Source organism: Rhinoderma darwinii, chromosome 8 (assembly GCF_050947455.1).
Source record: "Rhinoderma darwinii isolate aRhiDar2 chromosome 8, aRhiDar2.hap1, whole genome shotgun sequence".
Lineage (NCBI taxonomy): Eukaryota > Metazoa > Chordata > Amphibia > Anura > Rhinodermatidae > Rhinoderma > Rhinoderma darwinii.
In genome coordinates, this window is record NC_134694.1 from 3261608 (window position 1) to 3280476 (window position 18869).

Here is an 18869-nt window from a genome sequence, read left to right on the forward strand (position 1 = left end):
AAAGGGGAAAAAACTGGCATAAAAATGCAAGAAAAATCTGCAATTAAAGCAATGCTAAGTTTTTGTGCATTTTCCGATGTGGTTGTTGCGCAGCTTCCTGATGCAGCGCTCCCTGTACATGTCAATGGGCACCAAGCACTTACCGTTCTTCATCCAGGTGAGCACGGGCGGCGGAGACCCCTGACATTCACAGGTAAAGCTGAGTGGATGCCCCTCAATAACAGACATGGGAGACTCCGGGGAGGCTGGGAAATTAGGAGGCACTAAAAGAAGAAAGTATTATATATATATATATATATATATCAGTTCAGCAGCTTCCACCCACAAGGTAAAAAGTCATGACGAGCTAGTGATGCTATGATAATTCCTACTCTGGTACGTCCATGTCTGCATAGTGTTATAGGGCAGCACTGGGGGTCTCGCTCCCACATCACAGGTATAGGACACATACTGGGATGGAGGCAGTAAATGTAAACTACAGCTCTTACCTGCTCAGATTTTCACACAATGTACAGACAATTTTAATTCTACTTTTCTACTGATATTTATCACAGGGAAAGAGTCCGCATACAATCACCAGTTAAACTATTTTATCCACGTCTATAAGGTTTTTACCCCAGATGACGACATTATAATGCTTTTCGGAACGGCCAGCATCATTAGAAGCCTCACAGGTGTATCGTCCAGCGTCCCGCAGCTGGGACTGGTCAATCTGCGGGGAGGTGAAATCCACATAGATCATATACAGAAATCACTTCCTTAACAGACATGGTACAGATCGGAGACAATTCCACATAATCCCCAGTGTCTCTAAGCCTGCCCTATGTAATATTCTCCACTGAGCCAGTGTATCTAAGCCTGTCATATGTAATACTCTCTACTGTGCCAGTGTATCTAAGCCTGTCATATGTAATACTCTGTGCTGAGCCAGTGTATCTAATCCTATCATGTGTGATACGGTCTACTGAGCCTCTATATCTAATGTGCGATACTGTTTGGTGAGCTGCTGTATCTAATCCTATCATGTGTAACACTCTCTGCTTAGCTGTGTATCTAATTCGATCGTGTATCTAATCTTTTGTGTGATACTGTCTGCTGAGCTGTGTATCTAATCCAGTCACGTGTGATACTGTGCTGAGTTGCTGTATCTAATCCTATCATGTGGGATACTGTCTGCTGAGTTGCTGTATCTAATCCTAACATGTGTGATACTGACTGCTGAGCTGTGTATCTAATCCTAACATGTGTGATACTGACTGCTGAGCTGTGTATCTAATCCTATCATGTGTGATACTGTCTGCTGAGCTGCTGTATCTAACCTTATCATGTGTGATACTGTCTGCTGAGCCGCTGTATCTAATCTTACAGTATCGGAGAACCACACAGCTCTTCACTCCCAATCCTCACCTGCAGGTGGCGTCCATTCTCTGTCACTCGGATCCCTGCCCTTTTAGGAAGTGGACGTCCGTCCTTCAGCCAGCTGATAGTAGGGGGTGGGATGGCGTTGCTCTGACACTCCAGACGGATGGCTTGGTTGACAGTGACAGAAGTATTATATTCTTCTCCTTGGATACTTGGGGGCACTGCACAAAAGAAATGAATAGGCATCAAATACAGAAAATGTGCAGTGGTATGGGCTGAAATGTCCTGGAAGTGGCAGCCGCTCTGGGCATATACTCGGTTTTTGTATCATATATATTATTAAGAAGTGTCACAATACAGAAATTATACTAGATGTCAACAAGTATCCATATCTAAATATATACTGTTTATCCTCTAAAGAATGATATAGACCTCACAGTAACATTACACCCCGCATGTTTACCATACACCTGTAGATCAGTGGTACGACTGTCCTCGCCTGCAGAACTCACAGCTACACAGGTGTATATACCAGAGTCCAACACGTGAACTGCAGATATGGACAGAATTCTCCCCTGCTCCAAAATCTGATGATAGAGGGGAAAAAGATCGTCACCAATGTGTCAGGGTCAGTGCAGCAACAACATTGTCTATTAATCAATAAAGACCAGTTTATAATAACTAGAGATCCAGATGTGTATCACACGATGCCTATTACTCTTTTTGTCATTAGTTCATACAGTATTATTCTGACCTTGCAGTTTTTGCAAAGAATTTTAAACTTGCAGTGCAACAGTTTCACCACCAGGTGGCGATAATGACATGCTGAAGTCATCCCTGTGTTTTGCATTCAGTTTAGTTGAAGTGATCGTCGGCGATCACTATGGGATGATATCGGTACTGACCCGCAGTCCTGCGCTTGCAGTAGAAACAGGAACGTTATCTTTCAACCACATAAGAGTCGGCTCTGGAAAACCTGTAGCATTACATTCCAGCCACACTTGGTCATTCACCAGAAAGGTTGCCAGCTCTGTCAACGACACAATCCTGGGGGGCACTAAAGGAAAAGTTGATAGGAAGAATAAATAGTGAGAAGCATTGTCCTGGGAACCTTAAAAATGATATTTGAGGACCACAATTAAAACTATGGCTTGGATTATAACTCTCACCATGAACCTCCAGTGTGTAGAGAAGTTCGCTGCTGCCTGCGGAGTTAGATGCCACACAGACGTATTCTCCAGCCTCAGAGATGCCCGCTCTCTCAATGTGCAGGATCCTGCCCTCATTTAGCAGGGTGATACCAGGCATAGCTGACAGCAGCTGCCCCCCTCTGTACCAGGACACCACTGTCGAGACAAAACATGAACATTTACTGACACGACTATGTAAGTCCTATTCCAGGACTGTCAGCGAGAAATCTCACAGGGAGGCAAACGACGAGAGTCTGAGCGCTAGTCAGGGAATTAGCTACTCCATATAAGAAATCACGTAATAATGTACGGCTCACCAGGTAAAGGACTTCCTGATGCCAGGCACTCCAAAGTAGCTGGGAAGTTCTCCACCATCGTATGGTTCACGTCAGTAGGCTCAATATTAGGAGGAACTAGAATAAGAATGCACAGATATACAGTAAAATGTGTGATACTGTCTGCTGAGCTGTGTATCTATCTAATCCTATCATGTGTGATACTGTCTGCTAAGCTGTGTATCTATCTAATCCTATCATGTGTGATACTGTCTGCTGAGCTGTGTATCTATCTAATCCTATCATGTGTGATACTGTCTGCTGAGCTGTGTATCTAATCCTATCATGTGTGTTACTGTCTGCTGAGCTGTGTATCTTATCCTATCATGTGTGATACTGTCTGCTGAGCCATGTATCTAATCCTATCATGTGTGATACTGTCTGCTGAGCCATGTATCTAATCGTATCATGTGTGATACTGTCCGCTGAGCCGTGTATCTAATCCTATCATGTGTGATACTGTCTGCTGAGCTGTGTATCTAATCCTATCATGTGTGTTACTGTCTGCTGAGCTGTGTATCTAATCCTACCATGTGTGATACTGTCTGCTGAGCTGTGTATCTAATCCTATCATGTGTGTTACTGTCTGCTGAGCTGTGTATCTAATCCTACCATGTGTGATGCTGTCTGCTGAGCGGTGTATCTAAGTCTTACATGTTGTGACTCTTTAGCCTGTCCCTTACCCAGCACATTGAGCAGCACATCTTGTCTTCCTTCTCCGGCCTCGTTTTCAGCCACACACGTATAGACACCTTCGTCATCAATGGAGAGCGCCTCGATCTGTCAGAAAATTATATTAAGCAGATTATTAACAGAATAACGTGAGGAGCGGCCGCAGTATCCGGTACATATGGGCATAAGTTTCCAATGAGAACATCAGAAAACAATGTATCACATGCTGAATAAAACACATAGTAGTGAATCCTGCGCTCGGCACCAATATTAATCTTACATGTAAAAGAAAAAGTGTTTTATCGCTTATATTCCAATGCCGTTGTGGAATATCCATTGTCCAGGAGACCAGGGCCAATTACCCAGAATGCAAACACAGGAGACCTACCCGCAGTCTGGATCCTTGTGCTTCTACCGGCAGTCCGTCCTTCCACCAGGTCACCGTTGGGGGTGGGGTACCTGACACGTCGCACTCCAGACTCACAGGCTCCCGTAGTTTTGCAGATACATTGCTGCCGCCCGTAATGGTGACCAATGGGAGCTCTGGTATAAAAGAAGACCATGACCGGATAGTCACTGTATATAACGTCCTATAGAATAGATATACTAAAGAGCTCTGATCCCATCGATCCAACATCCCGGTGATTACAATACAATGTTCTAGTCTTCTAGATACTAGAAATAAATTTCATTGCCACAAACCGTTCTGTAAAAAGCCATTTTTTCCCTACTGTTCGGTGGTATAATGGGATGTTGTATACAATACGCCCCTTCCCCTGGGTGGGATTGCAGTGATTCTGAATATTAAGGTTTTATTTACCTTGTACCAACACATCCACAGTCGCCTCTGCCGTCCCAGCTTCTCCTTCAGCTTTGCATTCGTATTTCCCACCATGTCCTGGCTGTACGAGACGGATGAGCAAGGTTCTCCCACCATCTAATACCTCCAGCCCATCCTGATCTGTAACTGGGTAGCCATTCCTCGACCACCTGCAGCAAGATGAAGGTCCCATAACAATCAGAAACCGAGATACTTTTCTGCACCCCGTTATTTGTCCCATTAAAGAAAACTCTGAAACAGCCGATAACAGGGAGCAATAGATTGCATTCAACTTCACAGCGAATTGAGAGACAGTCTGCAGGTGTAGTGTCCCTTTAATATGAAATAATAGAATCTGATGTAAGCTTTATCGCTTAGTCTGGATACATTGTAACCTGCACTTACCGCACTATAGGATGTGGGTGTCCAGTCCCAAGACAGGAGAGATCCAGGCCGTCATTTACAGTTACGGTGACTTGACCTGAACCATCACCGATCTGCACGCTGGGAGGAACTAGCAAGAAAGAAGGAAAAAGTTAGGAATATAAATAGTTCCCGCAATTACGTGATCAAAGCAGCGATAACGCCAGGATTGGGAGTACCACCTGTGCAAATGTTACACCCCTCCACCTACAGCCGCTGCAAATGTTACACCCCTCCACCTACAGCCGCTGCAAATGTTACACCCCTCCACCTACAGCCGCTGCAAATGTTACACCGCTCCACCTACAGCCTGTGCAAATGTTACACCCCTCCACCTACAGCCTGTGCAAATGTTACACCCCTCCACCTACAGCCGCTGCAAATGTTACACCCCGCCACCTACAGCTTGTGCAAATGTTACACCCCCAACCGCCTACAGCCTGTGAAAATGTTACACCCCTCCACCTACAGCCTGTGCAAATGTTACACCCCTCCACCTACAGCCTGTGCAAACGTTACACCCCTCCACCTACAGCCTGTGAAAATGTTACACCCCTCCACCTACAGCCGCTGCACATGTTACACCCCTCCACCTACAGCCTGTGCAAATGTTACACCCCGACCGCCTACAGCCTGTGCAGATGTTACACCCTTCCACCTACAGCCTGTGCAGATGTTACACCCTTCCACCTACAGCCTGTGCAAATGTTACACCCCTCCACCTACAGCCTGTGCAAATGTTACACCCCTCCACCTACAGCCGCTGCAAATGTTACACCCCGCCACCTACAGCTTGTGCAAATGTTACACCCCCAACCGCCTACAGCCTGTGAAAATGTTACACCCTTCCACCTACAGCCGCTGCAAATGTTACACCCCCTCCACCTACAGCCTGTGCAAACGTTACACCCCTCCACCTACAGCCTGTGAAAATGTTACACCCCTCCACCTACAGCCGCTGCACATGTTACACCCCTCCACCTACAGCCTGTGCAAATGTTACACCCCGACCGCCTACAGCCTGTGCAGATGTTACACCCTTCCACCTACAGCCGCTGCAAATGTTACACCCCTCCACCTACAGCCTGTGCAAATGTTACACCCCTCCATCTACAGCCGCTGCAAATGTTACACCCCCTCCACCTACAGCCGCTGCAAATGTTACACCCCCTCCACCTACAGCCTGTGCAAATGTTACACCCCTCCACCTACAGCCTGTGCAAATGTTACACCCCTCCACCTACAGCCGCTGCAAATGTTACACCCCGCCACCTACAGCTTGTGCAAATGTTACACCCCAACCGCCTACAGCCTGTGCAAATGTTACACCCTTCCACCTACAGCCGCTGCAAATGTTACACCCCCTCCACCTACAGCCTGTGAAAATGTTACACCCCTCCACCTACAGCCGCTGCAAATGTTACACCCCTCCACCTACAGCCTGTGCAAATATTACACCCCCTCCAACTACATCCGGTGCAAATGTTACACACCGACCACATACAGCCTGTGCAAATGTTACACCCCGACCACATACAGCCTGTGCAAATGTTACACCCCGACCACATACAGCCTGTGCAAATGTTACACCCCTCCACCTACAGCCTGTGCAAATGTTACACCCCTCCACCTACAGCCTGTGCAGACCTTACACCACCTACAGCCGCTGCAAATGTTACACCCCTCCACCTACAGCCTCTGCAGACGTTACACCCCTCCACCTACAGCCTGTGCAGACATTACAGCCCTCCACCTACAGCCTGTGCTGACGTTACACCCCCTCCACCTACAGACTGTGCAGACGTTACACCCCTCCACCTACAGCCTCTGCAGACATTACACCCCCTCCACCTACAGCCTCTGCAGACGTTACACCCCTCCACCTACAGCCTCTGCAGACGTTACACCCCTCCACCTACAGCCTCTGCAGACGTTACACCCCTCCACCTACAGCCTGTGCTGACGTTACACCCCCTCCACCTACAGACTGTGCAGACGTTACACCCCCTCCTACTGTCTTTGCCACCAACAGATGCTGAAATGAGGTCCTAAGTTACAGTCTCCATCCCATAATATAAAACAATGACCCATCTGTAGTGGGGTGAAAAAGGTCCTATTATCAGAGTATGAGCCCCATGTCTTACTGAGAACTTCCACAGAGTATCGTAGGGTGGTCTCTCCGGCCAGGCTGATGGCTATGCAAGTATAGTCTCCCTGAGCACTTTCTGTCACTGCTGGAAAATGTAGTGTCCGGCCGCCATCTTTAACCTGCAGTCCATCTCTCTCAGACACCATAAGTCCACCTTTCAGCCAGGACAGGACCGGAGGAGGATGACCAGTTGCAGAACAATCTATGTCCAAGGGATGTCTCAATGTGGCCTTTATAATCAGTGGTCTCGCTCCTGCCCCTTCTATATGAGGGGCAACTGAACAAAAATGAAAAAATGAGTCAGCCTTATAGGTGTTTGTAAATAAACCTTATTTTTTTATATAGTAAACAGATCCAGAACTTTCTTATTTCTGATCATATTCAAGATCTCTACTTGCTGTTAGTGAATGGGAAAATTCACATTTACATTCAGAGGCTGAAAACTGATTTTGGCCTAATATGTCTCACAGCTGAGGGTTTGTGACAATTGTATCCAGTCTTGATAATCCTCTGTAACCTAAACACAGTAGCGCAAATCTCCCTCCTGTCCTGATCGTTTGTTACAATGTATCAGTGCAGGTAAAATCAGTGCCAGTTCTGTTCACATCTGTGTTGCGGATACCATAAAAAATTGCAGGAAAAAATAATGCAGCGTGCTGCGCTATTTTTTTCCAGTGAAACGACTGACACCATGACGCAAACCAGATGGACCTTATTAACGTCAATGGGGTTCGCCAGGCGCTGTTGGTGCCTGTCATGTGACTGATACGTCACAGCATACAATTACGCTTTGTTTTTGGGTTTTTGCTCCTATGACAAAACCTAAAAATGGAATCCATAGCGCAGATGTGAACAGAGTCTTAAATGCAACAGTCTGGAGTCCAGACTGTTTAGCTGTTGTCTAGACTGGATTCAACTGTAACAAACCCTCAGATGAGAAAAAGGTCAGAAGGAATTCTCACCCTCCTAGATGTAAACAAGAACTTTCCCATTTACTGACAGCAAACAGAGATCTTGAACATGGTGAGGAATTGGAACAGAAAGTGTATTAGAAAGTTTCAGAACTGTTTATGATCCAATGATTCGTGTGATGTACAGAACATTGGACGAGCGCTTTACATTACCAGGATGATCTGGGGGATACACTTACCATACACCTCCAGCAGATAGGACTTTTCCACAGTCCCTGCATGATTATTGGCTCTGCAGGTGTACGATCCGGCATCGGAAAGCTGGACCCTGCTCAGCTGCAGAATTCTCCCCCCGTCCCTGTAAGTGGATTTGGGGCTGGACACAATGGGGCGCTTGTCCTTGAACCAGGTGATGCTTGGAGGTGGCGATCCCTTAGCTTCACACTTCAACTCTACAGAGCCATGGAGCAGAGAGGCCACCGACGACGTCTCATTGGATGACCAGACGCTGGGGGGAGCTATGGAAGGAACAACATACCTGGATATTAGTAATACGCCTCAGCTGTGTGCAAAAGTATTGTAATGAAATGGGGCATTATACTCTGGAATTTCACGAAGAGAGCAGTTTCCAAAGGGTTAAACCAGATTGCAGAACCTCACCAACCTGTATACAGTGAAATTAGTATCTGATACTCCAAATATTCATTGTTTCCAGTACAGAATTGCAATATGATGTGGAAATTCACCAGACCAGAAGCAAAGAGTATTTTATGTTTCTGAAATTCCTGGAGTTTTATATAATTTTCTATTCGGATTTGATCAATCTGATAATTCAGCCTCTTTCAGGTCCCACAGATGTCGGAATTAAATGAATTCTACTGTATTTTACTCCTCAAATTGATTTTGTTGCTATAATTTTGTGGATAACTGCAGCCTGTAGTTCACTAAGAATCCAGTAGGTGGCAGACTTATACAGAACGACATTGAAATTAATTTATAATTGCGTTTTGCAATGTTAAATACTTCTGTGTCAGAAAAGACAAAAGTATAGTAGGTATGATACCTTTATTGGCTAATCATAAAAGTTCTATATGCGGCTTTCAGAGCACAGAGGCCCCTTCTTCAGGCAAGTTAACAAATGAATGACTTAGAAAAAAGCACAACATTTAAGACGCGTTAAGAATTGAGTTTTGGAAACTTACTGAGGATCTTCAGGTTAAAGTCCTTGACTTGTTGACCTGCGTGATTAAACGCCAGACACTGGTATCTGCCCTGATGGGAGATCTTCGCCCTGTTCACACGGAGCACCTGTCCACCCTCTAGGAGCTGAATCTCAGAGTTCCCTGGAGAGAGCGGCCTGCAGCCAAGAGATCAGACATAAACGTAACATACAAAAAACATCTACAGCAATTACACAAAGCAAAAACATATAACATTTTTTTCCCCAAAACGTTCAGACCATTTCCAGAGAAGGTGTGCTGCTGAGCCGCTGTATCTAAGCTATTCATGTATGATACTGTCTGCTGGGCTACTGTATCTAATCCTATCATGTGTGATACTGTCTGCTGGGCTACTGTATCTAATCCTATCATGTGTGATACTGTCTGCTGGGCTGCTGTATCTAATCCTATCATGTGTGATACTGCCTGCTGAGCCACTGTATCTAATCTTGTGTGATACTGTATGTTGACCCGTGTATCTAATCCCATCATGTGTGATACTGTCTGCTGAGCTGTGTATCTAATCCCATCATGTGTGATACTGTCTGCTGAGCCATGTATCTAAATCTATTCTGAGTGATACTGTAAGGGTATGTTCACACACAGTAGCAAAATACGTCTGAAATTAAGGAGCTGTTTTCGCCTGAAAACAGCTCCTAATTTTCAGAAGTTTTTGTAACTACTAACGTTTTTCGCGACGTGTTTTACGGACGTTATTGAAGCTGTTTTTCAATGAAAAACGGCTCCAAAAACGCCCGAAGAAGTGGCATGCACTTCTTTGACGCGGGCGTATTTTACGTGCCGTCTTTTGACAGCGACGCGTAAAATTACACCTCGTGGGAACAGAACACCGCAAAACCCATTGAAAGCAATGTGCAGATGTTTGTAGGTGTAATGGAGCCGTTTTTTCAGGCGTAATTCGAGGCGTAAAACGCCCGAATTACGTCTGAAAACACTGCGTGTGAACATATCCTAGCACTGCGTTGGAGTGTCACTTTCGTGGCTCTTCCAGCATGTGCCCGTCTCTGCAGTAAGAGATTGGCACTGGGGTCGGGCAGACGTTGTGTTCCATTGCGGCCCCATCAGGGCAGATCTCTACGCTGCAGCAGACTCTCGAGTGTTTTCCGTGTTCGCTATGTAACCGATACACGGGGATATGGGGGATGTTTATAGTAGATGACGCAGGGTTTATCTTGGTTGCAGATGCTTCCCTGAGCTGTAGGACCCCTCCTCCTTTACACGGGGACCACCACTGATACGTGTCTGCCAGGAGGACCCCTAGAGCCCATCTGTTATGACTCCTTGATGCGGTTTCTAAGGAGGGTCAAATCACAGAATTTGCAGCAGCTGCCTGATCTCACAGAGTCACAACATGCAGGAATACTCCCATCTTCCGCTCCTCTTGTAGCTCTGACCTTCGCTCTGGGTCTCCGCGGCCTGAATGTCACCACACTGCACAAATGAACCAGATTTTGTTGCAATGACCTATTGGTCATTGAAGCAATGAAGACGCAGAACACGTATATAACATTTCATAGGTTTATTCCACACGTGCTTTATCAGATATCACGCGTGGCATCCATATAGTGCCCCCTACTGGTGCTGGTTCCTGCATTCATATCCCACAGTAAAGGGACAATGAACTGACAATTGTGGCCCCCTGCTCCACTTAGTAGCTATAAATAGGATGAACGGAGGCCACTAAGGGTATAACCTTGTGGTCTTGAACATCCTCATCTTTGGGGCCACAATATGCGACAGAAAACTTCCCCCAAAGAATTGCACATTTTAAAATGTAAAATTTGTGTGCTCTAAGTTTTTCATGCAAATATCGAGCTCCATGGAGCGGAGGAAGCGCCGTCCATAGGTTTAGGAACTGAACTGACGGCGTGTAATGAGATCATTCCTTCCTATGGGATTAGTCATGAGCACATGTGCAGGGCGCGCTGGTCATACATCAGCCGACACACGCAGCGGACGAGGGATAACGCAGATCCGGCCCGTCTCGCACACCTCCTTCATGACACCTTGATGAGTGAGAACAGACAATGCGCTGTCCTACATGGGAATGAGAAGATGAATGCGCCCAGATGTGGATTCTGAAAACATGTGTGCGAGGGTTAACCCTTCCTGAGTACTAAACGGAGGAGAAACTGCAGAAGCCTTTCCCATGATGGAATCCGATCCGGTTTAGTATAGAACTTGCACATGTAACCGTAATACACTCGTGTGAATAGAGCCTTAAAATGACATTTCACTGACCTGCCACTAGGTGGCCCCGTGCATTCATGTGGATATATAGCTGGTGGTCACTTACTGCTCGTCCTTTGTCCATTCCACATGTGGTGTTGGTAGCCCTAATGTCCGACAGTGAAGCTCAACCTCTGCTCCTTCCTTTGCAGTCAACTCTTGGAGAGATCCGGCTCCATAAATTGTTGGCGGGACTGAAAACAAAAATAAGCGCGAAATGAGAAATATTGGACCAGTGTCCATTTTTTCAACTTCAAGTAATATTTACACATACAGTGCATGGTAGATAAAATCCCCATAAGTTACACTGCCCCCTGCAGCTCAGTAAGTGGTATTACAACTCCATGTAAATGTGATGAATCCCTCATCAATTTGATATAATATATCTCACATACAACTGGCATTTCCTATAATGTAACCTGACATTTCCAATACTCACCAAACACCATAACATTGTAGGTTCGTTGAGCTTCGCCGGCACGGTTTATTGCCCTGCAAGTATATGACCCTGAATCTTCCTTGCGTAGACGGTGAAAGCGAAGAGACTGGCCGGCAGATTGGAAGCTGATTCCCGGACCCTCAGTGAGCTGGTGAAAATAGAAGATGGATAAGAACAAATCTTGTAATAAAAATGGCCGGTCAATTTAATAGGAACCGACAAACTGGTGCCATTACTAAAGTAACTCCAATTACCTCTATTCTACAGGTGCAATTGATCGCAATCGTATAGCGTGGACATATAACATGGACATGTTTATAAGTGTCCAATATTAGACAGGGGACACTTAGTATCTATATTTTAAAGTACCCAAAAGAACTGCAGCAGGCTAAACATTCTCCGGAAGCTAAGAAATGAATTGTGCAATGTGACCAGCAGGTGGCGATATAAAGCCTTCCCTTAATCCTATGGTTATCCTATGGTCTCCCATGTTGTACAGGGTTTATGTATCGCTGTGGGCCCCCGGCTGTCAGTTTGGTCGCTCTTACTATCTTGTCATCTTTGTTCCAGGTTACAATAGGGATGGGAACTCCATTTACTTCACAGCCGAGTATCAAGGGCTGGTTAGCCATCAGTGAAATATTTTGGGCTTGTCCGTTCTCCAGAATCCTTGGGGGGGCTGTAATGTAAATGATATGATTATTATTGAAGAGCAGGAATCCTACAGATTTAGTCATCAGCAAATAAATTATCCACTCACCGTACACCACTAATTTAGTCTTCCGTCTAGCTGAGCCGGCTTCGTTTGTCGCCAGGCAGATATAGTCCCCGCTGTTATTAGGGACGGGAGACTCGATCAGTAGAGAAGCGTTGGCCAGCTGAGTGACTCCTGGAAAGTTAACGCTGAGGACGACTCCATTTTTCATCCAGCGGATCATTGGAGTGGGAGTCCCTGAAAGGTCGAGGACAACGAGGATGAAATATTGCAGAATAATACTACATAATGGTAATGAGTCCACATTCTTATCCAGTCTCCCTGAATTTCATGTGCTCCTAAAGGAAATAATTAGCACCAATTTGTAAATCTGAAACCCTATAAGGCTGTGTTCATACTTTACGGACACTTTGCGTTTTTATTTGCGTTTGCGAAAGTATCGGCAGAAATGCAAATTGACTGTGACATGTGAACGCACTTTTAGACCTAGAAGAGAAGATGAGAATGTGTCACTGACCTCGTACAGGACACGTCACCATCACCGACTCATAAGTGGCATGTTCCAACAGGACGTCGGAGTTCTCCTTAAAATGTGGCGGCTCTAAAGAGAAAACATCGTCGCGTTACCAACCGGATCCATAATAAGTGGCGTCCATATTGATGTTATCGGACAACGCTTACCTAAAACCTCTAGACGGAATTCTAGTGAATCTTCTCCGGCGCTGCTGGAAGCCAAACAGCGGTACAGACCCGAGTCCGAAAGCTGCACCTCCAGAACACTAATGGTGCCATCCGGTCCTGGCAAGGAGTCCTGGTCTCCTACCCTTAAGGCCACACCGTCCTTATACCAACTGAGCCTGGGCATGGGGTCTCCGTGTGCCACACAGGGAAGAGCCAGAGAGCGTCCCAGTAGAGTCTTCAGCAACTTAGGTCCAGGGTGGACACGTGGGGGAACTGCAAGCGAAATATTAACCGTTCAGTATCCCTAGTGTGTCAGTGTACTCTGGATTTACATTAATAACGCTAAATCATTGTATTATAAAAAGTTCTGCAACTTTCTAATATACTTTGTGAATCAATGTGTCAACATTTTCAAGATCTCTGCTTGCTGTTAGGAAATTGAAACATTCATATTTACGAACCTAATACGTCTGACAGCCGAGGGTTTGTTACAATTGTATCCAGTCTACACAATCCTCTGTGAGCTAAACAGCCTGGATCCCAGACTGATACATTGTAACAAACTATCTGGACAGGAAAGAGATTTACGCTGCTGATGTGTTTAGCTCACAAACGATCGTTTACAATTGTAACAAAACCCCAGCTGTGATGTCAAATAATGTTGCTGGATAGAGGGTGCTGCGGTCAGATGTCTGTACACAGTGAATCCAGACAGGACAGGCCGCCTCCGCAGCACCTGTTCTCACTGTCTGGGCCTGAAGCTCCTATACAGAGGCAGAAGACGGGGAGGAATCTCCGAGATCTCTTCTCATACGCAATCGTTCAGCAGAGACTGAGGTCGGCCCTTCCTCTATTAATACCTTAGGCCTTATTCACACAAGCGTCCGCAAAAAAAACGGGTCGTTTTTCATGCATATGACCGAGTTTCGTCCATTTGGTCTACGTGTATCAACAGTTTTTCTCGTCCGTGTTTCTCCTCTGCGAGCGCTTCCGGGTGTTCTTTTTTTTTTTTCTCTGCGTTTCTTTAGCAACTGATGCGCGAAAACGGACCGCATACGAATGTCACCCATGTGCTGTCCTTTTTTTCCACCCACCCGTAGACTTCAATGTGCGAGTGCGATCCACTTAATGGAGCAGAATAGGGCATGCGGTGAGTTTCAGGCGACGGACAAACACTGCGTGAAAAAAACACGGATGTGTCTATTGCATTGGTCGGTGTGCGCTCAGTTAATAATACGGACCGCGCACGGACGTGAAGGCTTTATTTAAAGGGACATGCTCCTGATATTTCATGTATCCTATATTTCGCTTTTCCTCTTGCCGTCCTGTATTGAATATTGACATCCTCCTATTTGTAGAGCTGCCGTCCTAATTACGGACATAACCCTGAACGGCCTCCATGGCGTGAGATAGGTAAACGGTTATTGCGTCTGTCTGGGTCAGTTCCTCTCTTTGTATAGGAGTCGATCTGGAGTGTCTGGTCGTGTGTCAGACCTTCCGACTTCTGGTCCTATCTCAGAACAGTCTACAATAATACCACGTATCAGTGAAGGCGACATTTAACCCTTGCAAGCCTGGTTAGCAATGACAGGTGGCTTTTATGCCCAGCCACGAGCCTCGGAAATAAAAGGGTTAACCGTCTGATGACATCATCGGTAGGAAGTGGAGTCTATCGCTGATACTTGTGAGGAGGAAGAGAGGGTGGAGGGGACGGAGGCCAGATGTTTAATAGTTCTGGTTTCTCCTTGGCACTTTCATCCTTTGTAAAAACATCCCATTCCCTGCACAGTAATGTGATAATTGCGCGGTCGGATCTAAGCTTCTGTGTGACCCCCTGAGGTATAATAGCAGCTTCCTATGGGGTCCCGCAAACCACTTAAAAACGCCGACATATTAAAAGGGGCTCAGAAGTTTTCAAAAATGACGTCGTTTAGTTATAAAGTCATTTTGGAATATTTTGTTTTCCAGTTCTCAGGATACAGCCTGCAGTGTAAAGAATGGAGGTTACCTCCACCAGTGATGACCAATCCTAGTCACCTGCCATTACTTTGTGAAATGGAATTGAATCGCTATATAGTTGCATCTTGTACCTTGTACTTCCAGGCTGTAGGTGATTGATGTGTTTCCCGCAGGGTTGGATGCCAGGCAGGTGTAATATCCGCTATCCATCACCCGGAGCTCTGACAGCTTGAGAGCCCAGGAAGACAACAAATGATGTCTGTAATGAGACAAAGCACAAGTCAGAACACGACACATTCTTATTAATCATCTTTAGTTTATAGTGTCCGACACATCGACCGCTGCCCTGCAGAGCTTACAATCTAATCTCCCTATCATAGGTCCATACATGTACTCGGGTGAATTCCATAGGAAGATATTAAAATGCTGATCTGAAATGTTTACATATGAGGAAATTGCATTGCAGGAATTTATTACATCTGGCATAGACAGGTCAGCAAACTGGACAGAGGGGCATTATATGTTATAAAGTACAGGATAAACATTGGGGTTGTCCAATTTACTAATAGAGGGGACCCCCAATAAAGGTGCTCATAAAGCCATAACATCGTGATATAAACATTATTTCTATTTGTAATGTTTTCTAGCTGGATGCAGCCTGCAGTGTAAAGCATGGAGGCTTTCAATCCGCTTGCCGTGGCTACATGTAGGGTCATGTATTTATCTATTTTGTTATTGTGTTATAGAAAAAAACATCTCTATGCTTTCTAAACCTCTAATAATGTCTATTAATACCGTGTATTAATCCACCATTCTTTATACTGCTGCTGCTTTAAGAAATTTGGAAAATGTTGCAAAACAGAAACAAAATGTATATTGCAAAGTGACTTCTTTTCTTATTGTGTCACTAAAATACAAGGTTTAGGGCTCAGATGGAGAACAGGGAGGACAACCCATATCAATGTAAAGATGTGAAATCCTCTCCCTCAAGCATTAGGAAATGTCCGGAATAATATTATAGTAAAGGTGCCGGGTGGGTGTAATACTGGGTCTAGTCCTGTAACTACTTCCAGATATTTCTAGGACGCGGGGAGGATGACCCTCCGCTGATCCGCATTCTCTGGACAGTGTGAGATTAACCAGGAATATCCTTAGGGGTATTTATCTGGCAGATAACGCAATTATTACACAAGCGAGCACAAAACTGCCCCCCCCCCCAGAGATTACCGACCTGTGCAATGGCTGCTGCGTGTATTTTATGTAGGGTTGGGATGTTCCAAGTAAGGCAGAGATCAGGAAGTCATCTGCCTGCTGTCAATAGGTTGCAGAGCTGAGTTTGTCGCTAGTTGTAGCACATTGTGATATCTACGGTGCATAGGACTGCAGGTAAATCTGCATAACATTGCACAAAGGAAACAATTCAGCTCTGCTACATCTATATAGGATATCACTGCACCTGCATATTTCTTTCATGGGGGGTGGGGTGTCAGGTTTGATGCATATAAAATCATCGTCTTTTCATACAGGGGTTTACTTAAAAAAAACTTCAGCTTGTTTGTGATCTGTCCCATTGGTGCACTCATGTAGTAATCCATCAATCTGGCATTAGTGATGAGTTCAGGAATTATTAGAGATTCTGGATGATCAGAGATTCTGGATGATCAGCGATTTCTGGATGATCAGCGATTCTGGATGATCAGGGGTTCTGGACTATCAGTGACTCTAGATCATCAGCCATTCTGGATTATCAGAATGTCATAAAAACACAGCTTCTGTTCTGGACTATCACACTTTCCAGTTTATCAGATGCCGGATTGAAGGAACTCCCTTGTATGTAGCTTCTTTGTGTTTTCTGCACGAAGGGGTTAAGGCCGCCAGCGTTAATAAATAATTATTGTCAGATCAAAGCATCCGGCGTGATCCAGATGTCTGGCTGAAAGTCGTGACCACTTCTGGCACCTCTGCGGAGCCTCATTAATGCGAGCGGAGGAAATGAAGGCTCTGCAGACACCGAGCGAGGAGATTATCCTGCAGTATCAGATCTCATTTCAAAGAGAAGCGATATTGTTCTACATGTAGGGGGATGAGAGGGGGCACAGGGGGTGATCCGGAATATATACCACTAAGATCTGTTACTCATGGTCCTGGGTGATTATCTAATTCTGGATTATTGGATGGATATGAATGAACCGGAAAATCAAAGCAAAGCTGTCTTCCGGAGTAACAGATTTCTCATTTTATCTTGTATAACCATGACATACAAGAGGAAGTCCTAACAATATTTTCTAATTGATAATCTTGAGGATTAAGACTGTGATGTCTTGTAGTTTGATATTTCACCACCAGGTGGCAGTAACCTCAACGCTCAGATTACCTGTTGTTGATACAGCCAGTTTAGCAAATGTGATAATGCTGTGTGAGCGGATGGATAGAAATTTATTGGGAGCTTTATAGTCTCGTATGGACAGGAAGTCGTGACCGTGAAAATGTGGTGAAATGGCGCCGTGAATTTAGCGCTTAGGTTATTGCAAGATATGGCGGTGAGAAAAAGTATGCTGGGATATTTTGACGCCTCCTGCCTGGCGACGATGTAAAAAAAATAGAACTTTATTTTAATATAAATTGTAGGAAACTTGACTTTATCACTTGGCATACCTGGCAGAGACTATGGGCAGGGGTAAAGAGTCTTTCCTCCAGGAGACAGTGGGAGGGGGTGCACCCTGCACATCACACAGCAATGTCATCTCTGCTCCTAGGGCGGCTACCACATGGATCGGGGTGCTTGAGTCATGTGATCCATTTACGTTTATTCTGGGCTTTGCTAAGTAAAAGAGGAAAGGTTTTTTACAGAAACATACTAATAGTTTTAAAAAAACTTTATAGAAGAAAAAAATTATTTCTATTACATGCAATACCCTTCTTCACCACTACTAATGTCAAATACATTCCATAGGCCTCAGTGCAACAGCGCCCCCACCAAAGTGAGCCGTGATCTTGATCTTGGTCAAACAATAACTTGAACAGAGTGAGTCACAGAAATGAAAGATATATCTCATTATAATCAACATGAAGAGCTCTATACAATAAATAACGCAGGATATTCCTGCCACTATCCCTTTAAATGCAAACAAAGTCAATAGATGATAATAATAATGATGATAAAGAAGTAATGAAAGGGGGCACTTACTGTGTACTATAAGCTGGGATACTCTGCTAGTGGCCCCCACCTGATTTGTGGCTGTGCAGGTGTAATGACCAGAGTCACCACCAGAGGGCAGCTGTATAAAGAGGCTTCCATCCCCGTTTATTTGGTAATGGCCGTTCTCTAGAGACAGGATCTCTTCCCCCTGACCATACAGAGAAGATATAGAAGTTCAGATGACCGGGGTATAATGTAATGAACACACACGGTAACATTCGACCTTCTTTACCTTTGTCCACGTCACCACAGGTTGTGGGTGTCCCTTGGCATTACATGATAATGTGACGGCCCTGCCCTCTCGGGTGGTGTATTCTGTAGGTCCAGGTGCGATGGTCGGAGCCACTGAAGATATGGGAATAACAAATAAAATATTAGAATCGGCGTTAATAACAATGTAACAAGTCTCCTAGATACAAATGATATTATGTTGAAGGAACACACAGCTTTTTATATTTATTTATACATAGATTTTTTTTTTTCCTTTAACGGATTTAAATGTCCTCGGTATGAGCGCCCTCGGGTCACACATGGCTATGTTCAC

General features: G+C 45.1%; 2 protein-coding genes across 2 annotated transcripts in view; one reads left to right on the top strand and one right to left on the bottom strand.

Moving 5' to 3' along the window:
- FNBP1 (formin binding protein 1) overlaps positions 1 to 18869 on the top strand; it is a 396531-nt gene that overhangs the window by 136269 nt on the left and 241393 nt on the right. The window lies entirely within an intron of this gene.
- HMCN2 (hemicentin 2) overlaps positions 1 to 18869 on the bottom strand; it is a 91699-nt gene that overhangs the window by 33455 nt on the left and 39375 nt on the right. The window contains exons 20-43 of the mRNA XM_075834640.1: positions 18558 to 18670; positions 18314 to 18473; positions 17782 to 17947; positions 15258 to 15385; positions 13168 to 13440; positions 13004 to 13087; positions 12532 to 12723; positions 12320 to 12450; positions 11772 to 11919; positions 11400 to 11526; positions 9065 to 9219; positions 8102 to 8380; positions 6947 to 7228; positions 4785 to 4893; positions 4380 to 4549; positions 3948 to 4102; positions 3571 to 3667; positions 2870 to 2965; positions 2532 to 2708; positions 2268 to 2419; positions 1826 to 1949; positions 1408 to 1583; positions 616 to 712; positions 144 to 263 (exon numbers count right to left, since the gene is read on the bottom strand). Coding sequence (XP_075690755.1) covers positions 144 to 263; positions 616 to 712; positions 1408 to 1583; positions 1826 to 1949; positions 2268 to 2419; positions 2532 to 2708; positions 2870 to 2965; positions 3571 to 3667; positions 3948 to 4102; positions 4380 to 4549; positions 4785 to 4893; positions 6947 to 7228; positions 8102 to 8380; positions 9065 to 9219; positions 11400 to 11526; positions 11772 to 11919; positions 12320 to 12450; positions 12532 to 12723; positions 13004 to 13087; positions 13168 to 13440; positions 15258 to 15385; positions 17782 to 17947; positions 18314 to 18473; positions 18558 to 18670 — 3711 coding nt within the window. The remainder of the gene's footprint in view (positions 1 to 143; positions 264 to 615; positions 713 to 1407; positions 1584 to 1825; positions 1950 to 2267; positions 2420 to 2531; positions 2709 to 2869; positions 2966 to 3570; positions 3668 to 3947; positions 4103 to 4379; positions 4550 to 4784; positions 4894 to 6946; positions 7229 to 8101; positions 8381 to 9064; positions 9220 to 11399; positions 11527 to 11771; positions 11920 to 12319; positions 12451 to 12531; positions 12724 to 13003; positions 13088 to 13167; positions 13441 to 15257; positions 15386 to 17781; positions 17948 to 18313; positions 18474 to 18557; positions 18671 to 18869) is intronic.